The sequence below is a fragment of the Myripristis murdjan genome, chromosome 14, assembly GCF_902150065.1.
Source record: "Myripristis murdjan chromosome 14, fMyrMur1.1, whole genome shotgun sequence".
Lineage (NCBI taxonomy): Eukaryota > Metazoa > Chordata > Actinopteri > Holocentriformes > Holocentridae > Myripristis > Myripristis murdjan.
In genome coordinates, this window is record NC_043993.1 from 23,296,634 (window position 1) to 23,313,501 (window position 16,868).

The following is a 16,868-nucleotide window of genomic DNA, read 5'->3' on the forward strand; positions in this document are numbered from 1 at the left end:
GTTTCCTTATTCACACTCAGCATGTTCCCCTTTGATGGGCCTATTATTCAGAATTATAACATTCCCTTTTATTTGTATACACATAACAGAAGACATTACAGTGCAACTTTACATAGAAATTAAATTTGGTGTCTTCTTCTCAAAAGCCGACTAACCTGAAAAGCTCATTCACCTACCAGTCACCCCAAAAGATCGTGTGGAAAAAAAAATCTCAAAATTACTTCTCCTCTGACAGTCCTAATGAGGCAATATCCAAAACAACATATTATCACCTTAGAAATATCTCAACATGTAGAGATCTTGAAAATGTTATTCCATGTTCAGCTTGTTTCCTCTAGATGTGACAACTACAGCTCTGATGGCTCTAAATCCACACAGAATTTCCAGCTTATTCAAAACTCAGCCGTCTTTGGTTTCCATGCAAACCAGAAAACACAAACAATCACCACCTTTGTGTCTTTCTGCACTGTGACTGTGTAAATCCACATTTTTATTATAAAGTCACTTCTAACTTGGTTAACTTACAGCACTCCCTATAAGCTGCCCCACATCTCTGCTCACAGGAGTCTCCAGCTTGTCATTATTACCTGCAATTCAAGTGAAAATGAGCGGAGGCATAACCTTTATTTTTTAGGACCCTCATCTTCGAACAAGCCTCCCACCACTGTCAGAGAATCAGCCGCTGTTTCTCCTCTCAAGACCCATCCCAGGCATTTCTTTCGCTTTGTGCTCTCCCCTGCAGTCTGTCATTCACTTACATTTCCTGCAGACAGCTGTTGCACCCCTGTGCCTGTACTCACTCACAGCTCATGCGTCAGGACATACTCGCATATATCATGCTGCCATTCATGCACATGCAAACAAATTCCTCATATTTGTGATGCACTTTATCTTTCTTTTTGTTATCTGTAGTTTTATTTCTTCCTGTGGCTCCCATACTAAGAAGTGCTTTCTGAAGATGTTTGACTTGACCTGGTATGACAGAGTCCTATCTTTAATGTCAGCCTACATTTCCAAATATAATTTGGTGACATTAACATTAAATCAGCACTCTGATCAGAAAAGACATTTCAGCTTCACCAAATGACCCTTTGGTGAGGGCGAAACCCTCAGTAACTGTGAGCTGCACATGAATTCAGTCCAAACCAGACCCACACATCACTTAAAGATGTTGCTTTTCCTTTGCTTCATGATGTGAGAGGACACAAATGCATTTAGCAGATGTGTCATAATTGCATGGTAATAATGCACAATCGTTTTGTTTGAAATATGTTTGAAGGATGGATGAAGCTTGGAGGGCACGAGAGCGGACAGAAACATGAGATACGGCAATAGGTATAATATTTATTTATTAATATAACATTTAGGTATAATATTTCCTTTCACAATGACTTTTTTTGGTCACTGCCCCCATCCAAAAAGAGGCTCATTAGTATAAGACATAGTAATATGAATAATAAATGGATACTAGATATACAGTATTCACCCTGTGCTTATTTCTTGGCAGAGATGGAATATACCTCTTCAGTGAGCTGCAAGATGTTTCTGATGCAGTTAGAAATAGAGAAGGGAAGCAGAGGAGGAATAAACAATCTAAACCATGCCCTGGAACGGGATAGAAAAGAATACAACAGAAACTTAACATGTGGAAAAAGCGCCCCTTATTTTCAGGGAGGTAATAACAGACCAGATAAAATAAACACATAATCAAATACCACACAATACACGACTCCAGCAGCCACGTGCCAGTTCAAATGTTTAAAAAAAAGGAAAGTAAAAAGACATTGCATATGAAAAAATCTTGAGTGCAGTGATTTTTAATTGTGCAAAAGTTTTCCTTTCCAGAATGAACCATGCGCAAAAAAAAAGTGAACAACCATTTACTTTTGTAATCCCATGCGGAAAAAACCCTCTAAACTAAAAAAACATAAAAGTGTTTTCTGGAGAATGCATTGACTTATCAATGAACTGATTCTCCGATATATTGGGAAGAGGGGCAGATCCCCCCGGACCCCTTACCAAAGTGTGTCCCCTGCATGGAGACGTGGCAGCGCCTCCGGTCATATGATTATAGTTCATACACGAACCCCACCCCGCTATCGTCTAGTCTGCAAACCTTTCCGGCTGCAGGACAAGATTTTTTTTTTTTTTTTTTTTCTAAATACCGATTATCCGCTATTTAGAGTAAAATGACCTCTATTTTCGTCGTCTGCCAAAATCAGAAAAGTACAGTAAGTTAAGGCTATTCCCGGCATAACTCTGCCTAAATACTAGACATGGGGTTTTAGAGTGCTGGTGGTGACCACCCAAAATAGTATCATTTTTAGACGTTTACTGCTGACGTTTGCAGAGGCTTCAAATAGCTTCCGTTTTACACTGGCAGTGATTGGACTATTCTCTACTTTACCCAGTGAGCTAACATACTGGTTGAACAAGTCCGACATTCTCCACTTCAATGGAGGAACAGCCCAAAGATCGGGCACAAGAGAGGCAATATTACCACCACGCAGAGGACAGAAGCCCCGCTCGACATACAACTTGTCCGAAAAATGATCAGAGCCACTTCCAGCACCAGCATCAGGAAACGCAGACGAAGAAAACAGGTTGGGCCATCCGGAAAAGTTAGCTAGCTAACGCTGGCTAGCCTTAGTCAGCTAATGTCAACGAAGCGGAGTGGCTTCAGCTAACTAATGTTAACCCCCGTCGTGATTTAGGGGTCTTAGCTAGCAAGTAGTTGAAACTATATACCGTTGGACAAAATAATTTAGGACATACGATACGTGGTGAGTAACCGGCTAGGCTGCTATTTCGCCAATGACGAGGGAGAAAGCAGCCGTTAAGATAAGTTAGCTCGTTAGCTTGACGTTGCGTGACAGTTGTCGCTGGTGGTGGTTTGACATATCGGGGATTGACCTTGTGCGCCGGTTTCATTACACATTTTTCTACCGCTAATGCAGCGGGATCCTCCTCAAAAACCCCTCGGATTTACCGAGGATCATATTCTGCTTGCAACTGCATAGCGAGTCGCCCTTTGAGAGTAGTTACAGCTTGGGTTTGTGCGCTACAGGGTTGTCTTGTGTCCAGTTTAGGAAAACGAGCCGGCTCCACTGGAATGTTCTGAGCTGCCATTTCCTGTCGGCCATGTTAGAACATCACTGCGAGCTAATGCTAAAGTTATCCGGCCAGTTAGCAAATTGTTAAACCACCACAATGCTGCTTTTGATCTCAAGAGTGACACGCAGTCATTTTCTTTTTTTGCCTTCACCTAGGTTGACCAGTCGGCTGTATCACGCAGCACGACCGACTGTTGGGCGTGAGCATGGAAGAAACTTGATGCTAAACGAGCCGCTAGTTAATTGACATTAGCTAATGCTATCCGTGTCTGTCAGGCCTGTTGCATATTGTCCAGTCAACGTGAAGCCACGCAGCAGCCCGATTGTGTCTGCCTGAAAACCATCTCGCTTTGTCACCACTGGACACACACTGCCAACCATCGATTTGACGTTAGCTAGCAAGTGTGGTGCTCACAACATCTGCTTGCTGTCAACAGTAAGGCAGAAACTGCTTCCTGTGCATTCCAAGTGGAAACTAGCAGGGCTGCATCGAGAAGCTTGTGTGTGTGTGTGTGTGTGTGTGTGTGTGTGTGTGTGTGTGTGTGTGTGTGTGTGTGTGTGTGTGTGTGTGTGCTGTGCCATCTGACATAAGCAGCAGCACCGCCGAATGACAAGTCTTACACAGCGATTCCCATGCTCCCAATGCAATGCATGCAACTATTTATGGTGCACTGACACATGTGCCATAGTTATTGCATCAATACCCGCATATGATCCCTCCTGTTACACCTGGCATTAGCATGTATTTTAGATGTCAGATTAGGTATTTTATTGAGACATGCACATTCAGCACACAGTTGTGCACTTGTGAATGTGCCAGTGAAGATGGATAGTGACCGGATTATCCACCTCCTAGTGTGTTTCAGAACACACAGAAGTATGTAGGGAATGCATAAATATTTTCTCGGTGTATTGCCTAAGTTCTTGTATTTATCTTTTGTATCCGTTTTGCTGTTTGAGATAGAAATGGACTCAGCCTGGAGAACAAGACTACTTCATATACAGCAGGGGTGTAATGATTCAACAAACCCATGATTTGGTTTATATTGCGGTTTTTGGGTCACAATTTCGAGTTTTGGTTAAGTTTGTTTTGTACATAAGGGAGGGAAAAAATACTACCATTTCCAAAGTTATCTGAATTATCTGGTTTCTCATTTTTTCAAAAATAACTTTTTTTTTCATTCAGAGGTTTTTTGATATCTATGAAATCAACAACTTTTTTCCATTGTGAAAGTCTACTCAGACTATTTAAAACAAACATAAGACTTTCAGAATATACATTAATTCATCAGCTAAATGTCTGCTTAGATGGCTCTCATACAGGATGTGTTTGTAACATCCCAATTTTTTTTTCATGGTTTCATTTTGCACCACATTGAATGTTTTTTTGTTTTTGTTTTTTTTTTTCTGGTTCGGTTTTACCCATAATACACATGTGCAGTAGCTAGCTCAACAGCATCGACTGTCGTATAACTTAGTGCAAAAGAAAAAATACATCCTGTGTTGTAAAGTACACAGAGCCTGGATAATTATGCTGATAACTCATGGAATTAGTGAATTGGAATTATCTGCTAACAAAACAAAAACCTTGAAGTCATCAAGCTGGCAGCGTCTACTTGCGTTTTTGCAAATGAAAGATGTTTAATTCAGTGTGGTTTGCAGAAAATCATTGTTAATGCCAGGTGCTAATGAAACGTGATAATTGATAAACAGAAACAATCTGGATATGCGATGTATGCGAAAGCAGTGTTGAACAGAGACCATTGTGTTCATTCCTATCTTCCATCTTTATTTAGGCTACATTGGGAGAGGAGCAGTAGCAACTAGGCTTTAATGGCTATGACAGTTGTCTAGTTGAGTATGACAAAGTCCTTACATTTGCCCAACCTCAGCCTGAATGAGGCAGTTTTTATCATTATAACAGAAAGCAATGTCACACATCAGAAATGCATTGCAAAGCTACATGTACCAAAAAAATCATACCAGTGAAGCATTCTGTCTCTAAGCTCTGTGCCTCTGATAGTTTGTTGTTAAAAGTGTAGCCTAATGATTTGTCATATCGGCTAAATAGCTTGTCATCCATCGGTAATTGCTTCACTCGTCCCCAGAAATGTAGTTAAGATCAGCAGGTTTGGAAGTTTTACGGTCATGTAATATTAGCTACAGACACTTTGCTGCTCCTTCAGGTTTTTGTGAATTGACACTCCTGTGTTGCTCATCCTTGCATCAGCTATAAATACTAACACAACCTAATGTTTGACCTATCCTAAAATGCTCTGTTATGGAAAATCCAAACACAGATGCACTCAATGATTTTCGACTTATGACTGTTGCATAGGATGAGGGTGCTTTACCAGCAGAAGGGGAGGTAAATAATAATAGAAAATGCTGGTAAAATTTTAAAAATGAATTGAGGCCTTTTTATTGCTGCCTGGACTTTCAAGAGATTTTGTAGACACTGTTTCTGTGTTTTAGTGTGTAGGTTTCTTTTATTTGTTTGTAACAATCAGGGCTGGGACTAGGTAAGGTGGGTCCTGGGATGTAGGTTTGATCTCTATGTTCATGTATCATTCTCAGCAGGTCAGTTTTAAAGAATCGCATTTAAGGCCACCGTTTTTTTTTTTTTTTTTTTTTAAATTATTATTATTAATTTTACATTGTTGTTTTTAGCAGTTGGGGTAACATTAGGGGACTGCCACTTGAGTAATGAAGAGATTGTTGAGCTGTTCTCTTAATGCATTATAATCTGATTGTGCTTCCTCTTTTAGGCAATAAAAAAGTAAACATCAGTGACGAGGAGGGGGAGAAGAATCCACATCGGTTTGATACTGTTGGTATGTCACATCCTTCCAACAGCAATGGTAACAGACACATAATTAATGCAAACACAAAACAGAAGTCAACGCAAAAGCTGTACACGACTGTTCCAAAGGTGAGCAGCAAAGGTTTGGACCATAAGAAGAGTATGGACCTGAAAAATGACAAGGAAAAGGCCTTGGATTTGAATCACCATGAGGGCCAAACCTTGGATAAGAAAGACTCTGTGTTGCTTCAAAATGGCGTTGTAAACTGTGGTTTTATTGCAAATGGCTATTCTAGCAAGGACAATGATGGCAGCGGCTCTGAAGGTGGATATACTACTCCGAAGAAACGCAAGGCCAGATGTAATAGTGTCAAGAACACTGAGAATGTGATTAGAGAAAAGGAGAAAGACATGCAGCACGGCAACACTACACAGGAGCCTGGGGCTTTTAATCTTGAGACAACTGAGAAGGGAGTAAGTTCAAGACTTGATGGCTTTAGAGCTGTACATAAAGTAGAAGCTCAATCAGCAGCCAGACGGGCTGTTACCTCTGAGGCTTCAGTGAGTGAATCTCAGAGGAAAAACTCGGATGGCAAAACAGTAGGCACCTTTGGTAAAAAATTTGAGGAAAGGCACAAAGCCAAGATTTCCTCACCTTCAAAAGAGGACTCATGGACTTTGTTCAAGCCCCCTCCAGTATTTCCTGTGGACAATAGCAGTGCTAAAATTGTGCCCAAGATCAGTTATGCAAGTAAAGTAAAGGAGAACCTCAACAAAGTAGCCCAAGCTGGGGGAGAGGCGCTGTCTCCCCCTGTTAGACTGTCACAGGTCCCTATGTCCGCTATGAAAACTATGAAAACTATCACCTCAGCTAGCTTTACTAATGGTCCTGTTTCTGGAAATGGAAACAGCTGCCCGTCAGTGGGTACCTTCTTTGCTCCTGCTGCTAGTAGTATTCCACCAGCCCCGTCTCTCCCAAGTGGCGAGAATGTAGCATCTCCTTTGGAAAGTAACTGTAGCTCTACAACCAGTCCCGTAGATGCAGAAGCTTATGAGCTTAGAAAGTGTACTCTTGTAATTTACCCTTTAAATATGCAACCTGTGCTCCCTAGTGCTCGCCAACTCGACCCACCGGCTGCTCAGACAAATCAGAAAGCCTTGGGAGATATCTTCCAAAATCAGTGGGGGCTTTCCTTCATCAACGAGCCCAATTTGGGGCCAGAAGGAGGGAATGGGCAGATGACTACGGAGGACAAAACTACTGTGGTCACAACTCAAGGCGAGAGTCAGGCTGTTGCAGCCAAGGCTGCCCAGCCATGCATTGACGCTTGCCCATCAATCCCGGAGCCAGTCACTTTAGCTCAAGACCCTGAGAAAAGGACTTGTGCCCCTAGCAATGTGTCTAATGCTTGTTCCCCTGCTTGTGGGACAAGTGAGGAGGAGACTAAGGTGCATCCATTTGGCCAGGAAAAGACAAAAGTTGAGGCCAAGAGTCCAGGTTCTGCTGTGCCAGCCCTCAGTAAGGACAACGGTGCTAAGCCTACACAGGGCCTGCTGACCACCGTGTCGTTTGGCTCATCTAAAGAACAGACCCACTCAAAAGACATTGGCAGAAGGTGTAGCTGGGGGACGTTCGATATTAAAGCTGCTGTCACTTATCACACTAAAGGTAACTTCACTTAACTTTACCTTTGTCCTGTTTGTCATATTTCCTTCTGTAGCTCTCAGCTCTATTAAAGTTACGTTCTTAAAGGCATTCATAGTGCCCACACTTTGAGACCGTAAATGAAAATATGTCTAAATTTGTCTATAGATTCTTTTTTAATGAAGAGTTCGATATTGCATTTTGTTGAAAATATGCTTTTAAGACCTTTGAATTTAGTCTTGCTGTGAGTGCTAAACTAATACTCGTTTCATTTTCTCTCAACAGAAATGGAATACATTTTCAATTTGCAAAAACAAGGTAAATAAACTTTACTGTTAAGCCTTTTTTCTTCAGTGTTTAGGCTAACTCCATTTGGTCCACAAGATTTATATCTTCAAATATCAGATACGACTAAAGTTCAAAAACTATGACAAATAGCATTAAGTGCCAACATTCATGATGGTGGGGTGCAGAAGAACACCAGTGGAGGTCTGCATGAAGCAGGCTGGCCCAAGGGTCCCACAAGCACACAACAGATCTTGGCTGTGTTGTGTTTTTTTTTTGTTTGTTTTTTTTCCCTCTAAGCAACAACCAGGCACTTTTGAGAGCGTGGCCATGATCTTGGATTTTCACGACACAATTTTGGCACAATTTCCAGGTTGGATGGAGTTTTTTTTGAGCACTGTGTTTGGTGTTGATTTGTGTCCAAACTCCACCCAACCAACAAACTGATGTTTAAAAAAAAAAAAAAAAAAACTCCAGTAGTGGAAACATCTTGGTCAGGGCTTACATGCTAACTTGTGGATGTGCATGGTACAAAGGCTTGCGGTTACGGGCGGTGCAGCAGTAAACTGTGCGGGTGCAGGCGGGTGAGGCCCAAAAAGTAGCAGGAGCAGGTGCTAGTGGTCTTGAAAAAACAGACCCAGGCAGATGTCTACACTGTGGTCAGAGACAGTCCAGAGGTAGGCTACCTCTTATAATCATGTGTATATAAATGGACAGAACAAGTTCAGAAATGCAGTGCTATTTAGATCAAGATCCATAATGATGGATTTAGCTGCTTTGTGAATTAGGACCTTATCTTTAAAAGAAGTTTACCAATGCAATATTTTTGGGGTGTTTGTAGCCATTAGTTACTGCTCTTACAGTAAGACAATAACCTCAGTCAGGATATCTTGCTAAATTAAAAAGTTTTAAATAAAAGTCTTGGGGCACCCAGGTTGCTCACCAGAAAAAGTGCGTACCACTTGTTAAGGCTGAGTCCTGATCGCAGAGTCCGGGGTTTGAATCCATCCTCAGGCCATGTGTCACATGTTATCTCACCTCACTCCCTGCCTTTCCTGTCTCTCTTGACTGTCAAATAAAACAGAAATGCCAAAAAAAAAAAAAAAGAAAATCTCAAAAATTTCATTGCTGCTTGTTCTCATCACTTAACACATTTAGTGGCATCAGTGCCACTCAGATCCTGAGGCTTGTTTAGCTGACTTGTCGTGCTGTATCAACAAATGAGGGAACATGCAATCTTAGGTCATGTGTGGATAAAATCTCCAGCTCCTATGTAAATGCATCAAATTTATTTTTATTTTTGGAGTGAATAATTACAGTTTCCAGTGCAATTCAGTAGCTTCAGTGCACCCAAATGCAGAAAGTGTATGAACAGGTGAATGGATACTAAAACTTTTTGAAATATCTCTCCAGCACAGGTAGCAGATAGCTTGACCCAAGACAGTAAAATTCTTACAAGATATAGGCTGTCATTATTTTCGTAGCTAACAGTAGAATCATAAGCAAACCAAACTAATGAGCAACATGACACTCCTGAAATTGGAGTGCAGCTATTTGTTCTTGGATGTTTTGTGGTTACAGTTCCATCAACTAGCAAGTGAAAAGCTATTGTATGAAGCAGCCTGTCTGTGTCAGCGTAGGAATGAGTTGACCATTGTTTGACAATGAGTTAGCCAAAAGTCCAACCTCACACTAGCATCAAGAATGTCCTTGATCTGCCATTATCCTGTAGAAGCTGTCATCCAGACATTTTGGGCCAACATAGTTAACAGTTTTGTAAAAGCAGAATTTACCCTTTAAGTGGATTTTATTTTGTATTTGCATTGCCATCTGCATGTTTTCTTTACTCACTAGACAATGCTGCATCTGTTTCTGTGGAAATTGAGTCATGAAATTCATAAATCTACATGAGACCAGACCATGTTGAATAATCTAATCCTGTGTTTCTTTTCTTTTTCTTTTTTTTTTTTTTTTCCCCCTGCCGCTCTAGATCCAAAAAGAGTAGTGGTTTATGATGAGACCAAGGATGGACCTGATCAGTGAGGTAGATTTCCTACAGTACTAAACCTTCTCCTCTCCTGGGTGCTGCAGTTACCTACCTTGGAAGTCATGATCCTGTTGGATAGATAAAAGTGACAACTGTGAAAAACTGACAGTTGAGCGTGGCGGATTTTCTTTGGGATCTAAGGTGGAATAACAGACTCTTTGGGGCATCCAATGGTTGGACTTGGTTCAGAAACAATCAGACTCGGGAGAGATGTTTAGAGTTGTCTGGTGCCTCTCCAATATGATGGACACTTTCGACATTGAGCTGTGATAGACGCCTGTCTCATAGCTCTTTAGAGATGATGTTGGGAATTCAACAAAAAGGAAGGTGTCTTCGACTGCACCTCCCAAGCCTTTATCCTGTTGTCCATTGAACTGCGGCAACCGTCAGTCTGACTGTAGGATGCCTCGGCCATTTTATTTCTTCACGCATTCAAAATAAGTTCATTGTAGATACGTTAGAATTTATACATACACATCAGTGTGCAAGTTTGAATTCATCTTGAGAGAAAGGAGAACACACTCTGAAGAGAATGCCTTGAAGTTGTGAAATTGAGTTTTGGAGGAGTCCTGTTAAACTGCGAGTTACATGAGAGCCGATAGGTAAGGCCCTTTCCTGTGAGGGAGAACCTTTGTCTTAAATCCGTAGAGGAAATCAGAATGCCCAGTAATTAAATAACTGCTCTTCCTTTCTTTTCTTTTTTTTATGCTGTTTTTGTCTGACCTACATGAATAAGTGTTACCTGCACTGCAGTATGATCCCAGAGCACAGATACAGAAGTGCCCATTTTGAAGGAACGCCACGCCCCTTCGTTTTTTTGTTTTGTTTTGTTTTGTTTTGTTTTGTTTTTATAGGAGTGATAACGATTTCAAAATCAGGTTATATGTCTCCATCAAAGTTGATTTTGTTTGTTTGTTTTTTTAATCTTAAAGTTTTTCATACATTTCATGCGGTTTATTGACATGAGATCGGTGCAGCCTGTTCTTAAATTCAGATTCGTAAACCTTTTTCAACACTGTCATATGAATCATACAGGTTTATGAATAAGGTGAAAGTGACATTGTGGAGCAAGAGAGATTTCTTATGAGTGGTATTCTGTGTTTTGAGCTATTCATTGAGCAGCAAGACTCAGGATGTCCTTAAAAAACGATTTTGCCTGCATTCTCTCTCCATGGAAAGAAAGGTTAATTTCCTGTTGTCAAAGGAATATGTATTTTTTTTTTTTTTCTTTTTTTCTAACTGAGCATTTGGTCTTTAATTTTCTGTCTGATTACTATGGCATTGTATTTCTTGCATGTTTACTGGTGGAGATGAATGAGTCAGAAGTCACTGTTCATTGCCACACAAAGATGACAGTAACACAGCAACAACAACTGCAATACTAATCCAGGGTCCCTGACTAGCCACTTTGTCATACTGTGTTGAAATGTGAAGATGAATAGTACTTTTATGTTACGCTGTGGATAACATTTTACGTTTGCGAACCAGTGTGCAATAACACCGTGTGATCCCATACAGCTGGCGAAAAAGGTTATATGGGGCTACTAAAACATCACACATAATGCTTTTGTGGCCTGTAGTCCATAAGTAGCTTCTGTCTGTGTCCAAAACGTTCAGGATGTCATGCTTTCATAGAAGAGGTTGTGCTGAAAGAGCTGATTAAGTCTGGGGAGCCCAAAATTTGCCAACGTGCTGACTGGCCAGCCATGACATCATTTGTATGACCATCTCGAAATCAGGATCAGTGTTCAGTTAAAACGAGGAACTGTCCGGGTTTCTTTTTTTCTCTAGATGACATGATTTGGTTAATGTGTGGATTAATGGCACTTTATGTAAACTAATTGCTTTTATCTTTTTAATTACTAGAGAGATCTATATGTACTGACAAGAAATACTCCTTGAAAGAATGGCTCTGGGCTGTTACCTTTCAGAAAAAAATAAGTTGATAAATACATAATTATTAAATGTTACTCAGGTAGTGTTGATAAAGCCATGACTATGTTAAATATTGTTTTTTGCCAAATGGCCCCTGTCATTTAATGTGCCCAAATTGGAAACTGTCGTACTGGTTAATTGGAGTCCTATTATATTCTCATATGCTGTGATGAAACACCAAATTATTTCTTTTTTAAAGAAAACTGTGTCATGGCATGCAAGGTGCTGTCATTGATCATTTTAGCCCCTAAGCATATGAGGTTTTTTTTTTGTTTGTTTGTTTGTTTTAATTTCCCCATAAGAACAGCACATTGCTCCTTATGTTGTTTTCCATGTACAATAGACGGTAATCATCTTGCAATTTCTGATGGTTCATTTTCTGTCTTTAGTTTGTAGTGAAGCATCTCTTGACTTATTACCGAACTTCGGTGGTGTTTATATGGGGTAGCTACAATCTGGGTTCGAGCTTTTTTTTCGAGTACAATTCTTTATAATGTGTTCTGCTTAGTCACAACTTGTTCTTACAACTTGAAGTTGTAATTGCACCCATGTTTTGTACAAGCTGCCTGACTTTTTCCTTCAATCTGTCTAATCCCAGTTAGCTCTCTATGTAAAACACTTTGTTTTTGCTTCCATTTTCCAGCATGTGATGGACGAGTGTGTTATCAGATATTGTGCTGCAAATGAGAACAAAATTGTCTTCTGTGGTCGATGAGGAAGAAAGTATCAGAGCGGTTGTTTGCTGTTTAGACACATTGTTATGCTTTGAACACTAGTGAGAGTTGATGGCCTTTCCAGCATAAAGTTTGGCAGAAGTCATTGCTTCATTTATCCCTGATTGCACATACTCCATAGACAAAGTGACTTAATCAGGTTCCCAAACTGTACATGCCAAATTCAACAGTATCGTGGTCTCAAACGTTCGTTTTGAGTGGACAGTGAATACATCCTTAGGTTTCTAAATGTAAAAACAGGGTGGTCACACTAGGTAGTATGTGATGTTACTTTTGTCTTATGGTGAAAAACCCTTCGAGCAGATTTGTGTGTGTGTGTGTGTGTGTGTGTGTGTGTGTGTGTGTGTGCGTGCGCGCGCGCATGTGTGTGTGTGTGTGTGTGTGTGTGTGTGTTTTGAGAGGATGGTCCTGGATACAGGGAAATCAGAATCACCCATCCTCTTGCCCAAGGCTCCTCATTTTAAAGCACTTAATACAGCAAAAAGGCTATATTGATATGCATTTATGAAGATAGAACAATTATTTAGCATTGTAGCCTGCAAACCAAAAACTGGTTCTTTATAGCTAAGTATATGGTAATACAATGATGGGGGGAGTGAGTGTCGGTGTGCTTTGTGTTGAAAAAGAAAAGCCTGAACATGTTGAGTCTATAATTTTCACCCCCTCAGGATGTGCAATCACCTCAAGGATGCTGATGCAGGCTTCCAGGTTGTGAGTGACTAGTTTGGCCGTTGGGCCACGTTGTTTGTGGGTGTGTGCAGTGCATAGTGAGTTCTTCCTATTATATGCAAGTTCCCCATATATTTCAAAATCCCTGTTGTTTCATGTTCAGGTGCCTGTGTGGAGAAAAAAAAAAAAAAAAAAAAAAAAAAAAAAAACTTTTACAGCGATTTTGATTGTTGTTTAAAAAATCTGCTTCCAGCATATATCCGTGCCATTTTTTGTTTTGTTTTCTTTTTGTAACATTTGCAATGCTGTTCAAATTTTCTTACAGCTATCCTAATTTTTTCTTTTAAGTGACATGGAAGTAGCTGAAAGCGATGAGCGTTTCTAGAAGTTCTGTAGTTTTTTTTTTTTTTTCTTTTTCTTTTCTTTTTTTTTTTTTTTTTTTCCTTAATTTTCATGGCTTGAAAAATTGTGTGACCTAAAGCCAAAATCCGTTTGAATGGGACAGGCGACAACTGCTTGCTGGTATATAGCCACGCTAGTCCATTGTCAAGTTAACTTCTGAAGTAGCACATTTATTAATTTGAACTGATTTAATGAATTAATATTTTAACATTGTATGTTTTTAAAAGAAACTGAGTTTATTTTTTATTTGTCACCTAATTTATCCATAGATGCACAATTAGAATGAAACTACTTCAAAGGAGAATGATAGGGAGAATAAAGATGTCTCATTTTTGATCAGTTTTAGATTGTTTTAGTTATTGATTATGGTTGAAGTAGACCTTTTTTTCCCCCTATAGCATCAATGTTAATATATTTGAATTTTTTTTTTTTCCAGCAGACTTTATACAAATTATTTTAATGCATTTCTTCAAATAGTTGTGATGGCGTAAATGAGCATTGAAATACACTGCATCAAGAGTTCCTCCTAATATATATTTTTTGTAGTGTTCTTGATGATGTTGTGAGGGGGAAGTGAGGTTAAAGGGGTATTAATGTGCAGTCTGACAACTCTGAATCTGCTTTCGCCAAAGGTACACACCTCAGATATTCAGCTACAGTATGGCAAATGGGGGACATGGACACACAAGATTGCCGGCTTCCTGACAGCTTGCTGGGGTTTTGGAGGAACTTTTGAGCAAAGTCAATACTGTAGCGGCTGAATGTCACTTTTGAGTGTGTTTATGGTGTGGGAAAGGAGAAATCCAAAAGGAAGACAATATAGAGATAAAAACAAATACCGAAAGTGCTGCTTCTTTCATCCAGTAATCAATCGTCTGTAATGGGAAATGCTGGACTTGGTGTTTGTGCTCCACTTAAAAACTGTCCCTTCTACCACTGTCCTTGCCTCTTGTGAAAACATTTTAATTTAGGGGGCTTTTTTTGTTTTGTTTTTGTTTTTTATTCTGTGGCACCTTAGAGGTACAGTATTTATGGCTATACAGATTTTGGGTATAAACAAGGGCAACACGTGTCTTTTACAGGATTCTGTACTGCTAACGGACACTAAGAGAGGTGATATGTGGTGCCGAGTCATCTTCGTTCTGTTTCTGTGTCATCTCAAATGGCTATTGTGCTTGTTGATGCATTATCAGTCTGCTCCTCTGTTATCACTTATACACCTCTGCCCCCCAAACCCCTCCCCCCCAAAAAATGAGGCAATAGCATTTCTTTCTCAAATGTCTTACAAGTTGACATTTAAGTTGTTAAGTGTGCAGTCTGATTGTTTAATTTTTTTTTTCAATTTAACAGAAGTGTCACATTACAATGTTCCTTTTTTAAAGCATGATAATAACCCTCAAATTCCAAACAATGTAATAGATTCAATAAAAAAAGAGAAAAACTCAAGTGTTCACAGTTTTAGTTTCCATTAAAATGAAATGTCAAATTTTCATTAAGACTCCTGGTCTGTGTGTGTTTGTGTGTTTTTTTTTTTTTTTTTTTGTCGGGCATTCCTGCTTTCTAGTGTTGCATGGCGCTGAAAGCAAGCCAGATGCTTGCAGCGCAGGGCATTTCTGACAGTGAGCTTGTTAATCCTGTTGAATACACTGTATATTGACAGCACTAATTGCTTGTTTACTATGGCAAATCATTTTCATCACATAAGTAAACTACTACCAATGACCCACATTCTCTCTGAGAACCAGAAAAGGTAATTTATTAAAAAAGTGAATGTGTTCAGAGCTCCTGGTGTGAAAACACTGCACTGTACTTTTAGGCAAAACATTTGAATCTAAGGCCGACGATACACAGTGTAACTTGCATGCAATTTATTGTATGTTGTAAATAAAATATTTACTGTTGCTGTGTCACCAAACACATATGGAACATTCCAATGATGATGTAAACCCAGTTCAGGATTTTCATTGGATGGAACTCCAAAATAAAACTGCGTGCAGCCACATTGCACGATAAAAGCGTCACATGCAACCTCGGCCTTAAGCACGACAAGATGAGCTTTATGGTGCTTGTTAATTTCTTAAGAGCTGGGTTTATATGGTGCAACTCTCATACAACTTCATTTCCATAATTCTGTGCTTTGGAGTCCTGTTGTAGGACCATCCAATGAAAATCATGAATCAGGTTTGCATCATCAGTTGGAATGTGTCATAGCAACAGTAAAAGAAAAATGTTATGGATCCCCCTTGTTTCAGTCATGAGAGGAGTGAAACTGGTAAGGGGGGGAAACACGTAAATGGTACCAGCTGCAGGAGCATAAAGTCCCAGTGACCTGTTTGAGAAAGTGTCAGCAGTGGGCACTGCCACAGAGTTCCTCATAGTCTGCTGGACATGGCTTTTATCAGCAGCCCTGTGTAACAGTAAGTTGGGATGTAGCCACCTAATTGCAGACATCTGGATCGTGGAGGTTGTCTGCTCCTGGCAGTATACGTCAGCAGTGGATGTTCTCAGTGTCTGTTGTGTTCAGATCCACTGATCACAACAGGCTGTTGTAGTGAGAGCAGCGTCACGGCTGCCATGTGGTCCTAATGCCTGAAAGACCTCCACTTGATCCAGCCGCTTTGGGGAGCGGCATCTTACCTGCACACTGCTGACAAACACAGGGCATCAGAATCAAAGTATGAACACAACATGCTGATTGCTGTTCAATGACGCCCCCTTGTGGATGAAGCACTGGGACATTCAGGAACTCCAACACTTATTTTTTGAAAATTTAATAAATATTTGACTTACTTCATCAGCAGAAACTATTTTCTCGGAACAGTTTATTCCCCTCTGGTTTCCCAACTGTTCAAAAGTCCTCTCAAAGTTACAGTATGAAGACTTGCACAATCTAATGCAGTTCAATGCAACAGCTCTGCCATAAATTTTACCTTTTAATAAAGTTTATAATATTCAGTTTTTGTTGGCATTGTGGAGAATGTGTAAAATTAATTCTGTATTTATTACTGAGTTTGTAGCTTGCAGAGGTCTTGTACTGGACTACATTATATTGAGAGGTGTTTCTAATTTTTTGTCCATTTTATTTATATACATTGAGGGGGACAGAATAGTGGAAACAGCTCTCAATAAAATGCAGTCCAGTACAACAGCACCACTAACTATAAGCTCAATGCCAAACATAGAATAGAACACCTCTATTACTGTGACAAAAAGAAAACCTGAGCATTATAGGCAT

General features: G+C 39.9%; 1 protein-coding gene across 1 annotated transcript; it reads left to right on the plus strand.

The window, feature by feature from the left end:
- Positions 1–2,357: 2,357 nt before the first annotated feature.
- nufip2 (nuclear FMR1 interacting protein 2) lies at positions 2,358–15,125 on the plus strand. Its single transcript, XM_030068626.1, has 4 exons — positions 2,358–2,603; positions 5,882–7,585; positions 7,847–7,879; positions 9,837–15,125. The coding sequence occupies exons 1-4, from the start codon at positions 2,456–2,458 to the stop codon at positions 9,887–9,889; spliced, it is 1,938 nt and encodes a 645-aa protein (XP_029924486.1). The 5' UTR covers positions 2,358–2,455; the 3' UTR covers positions 9,890–15,125.
- The last annotated feature ends 1,743 nt before the right edge of the window (positions 15,126–16,868 follow it).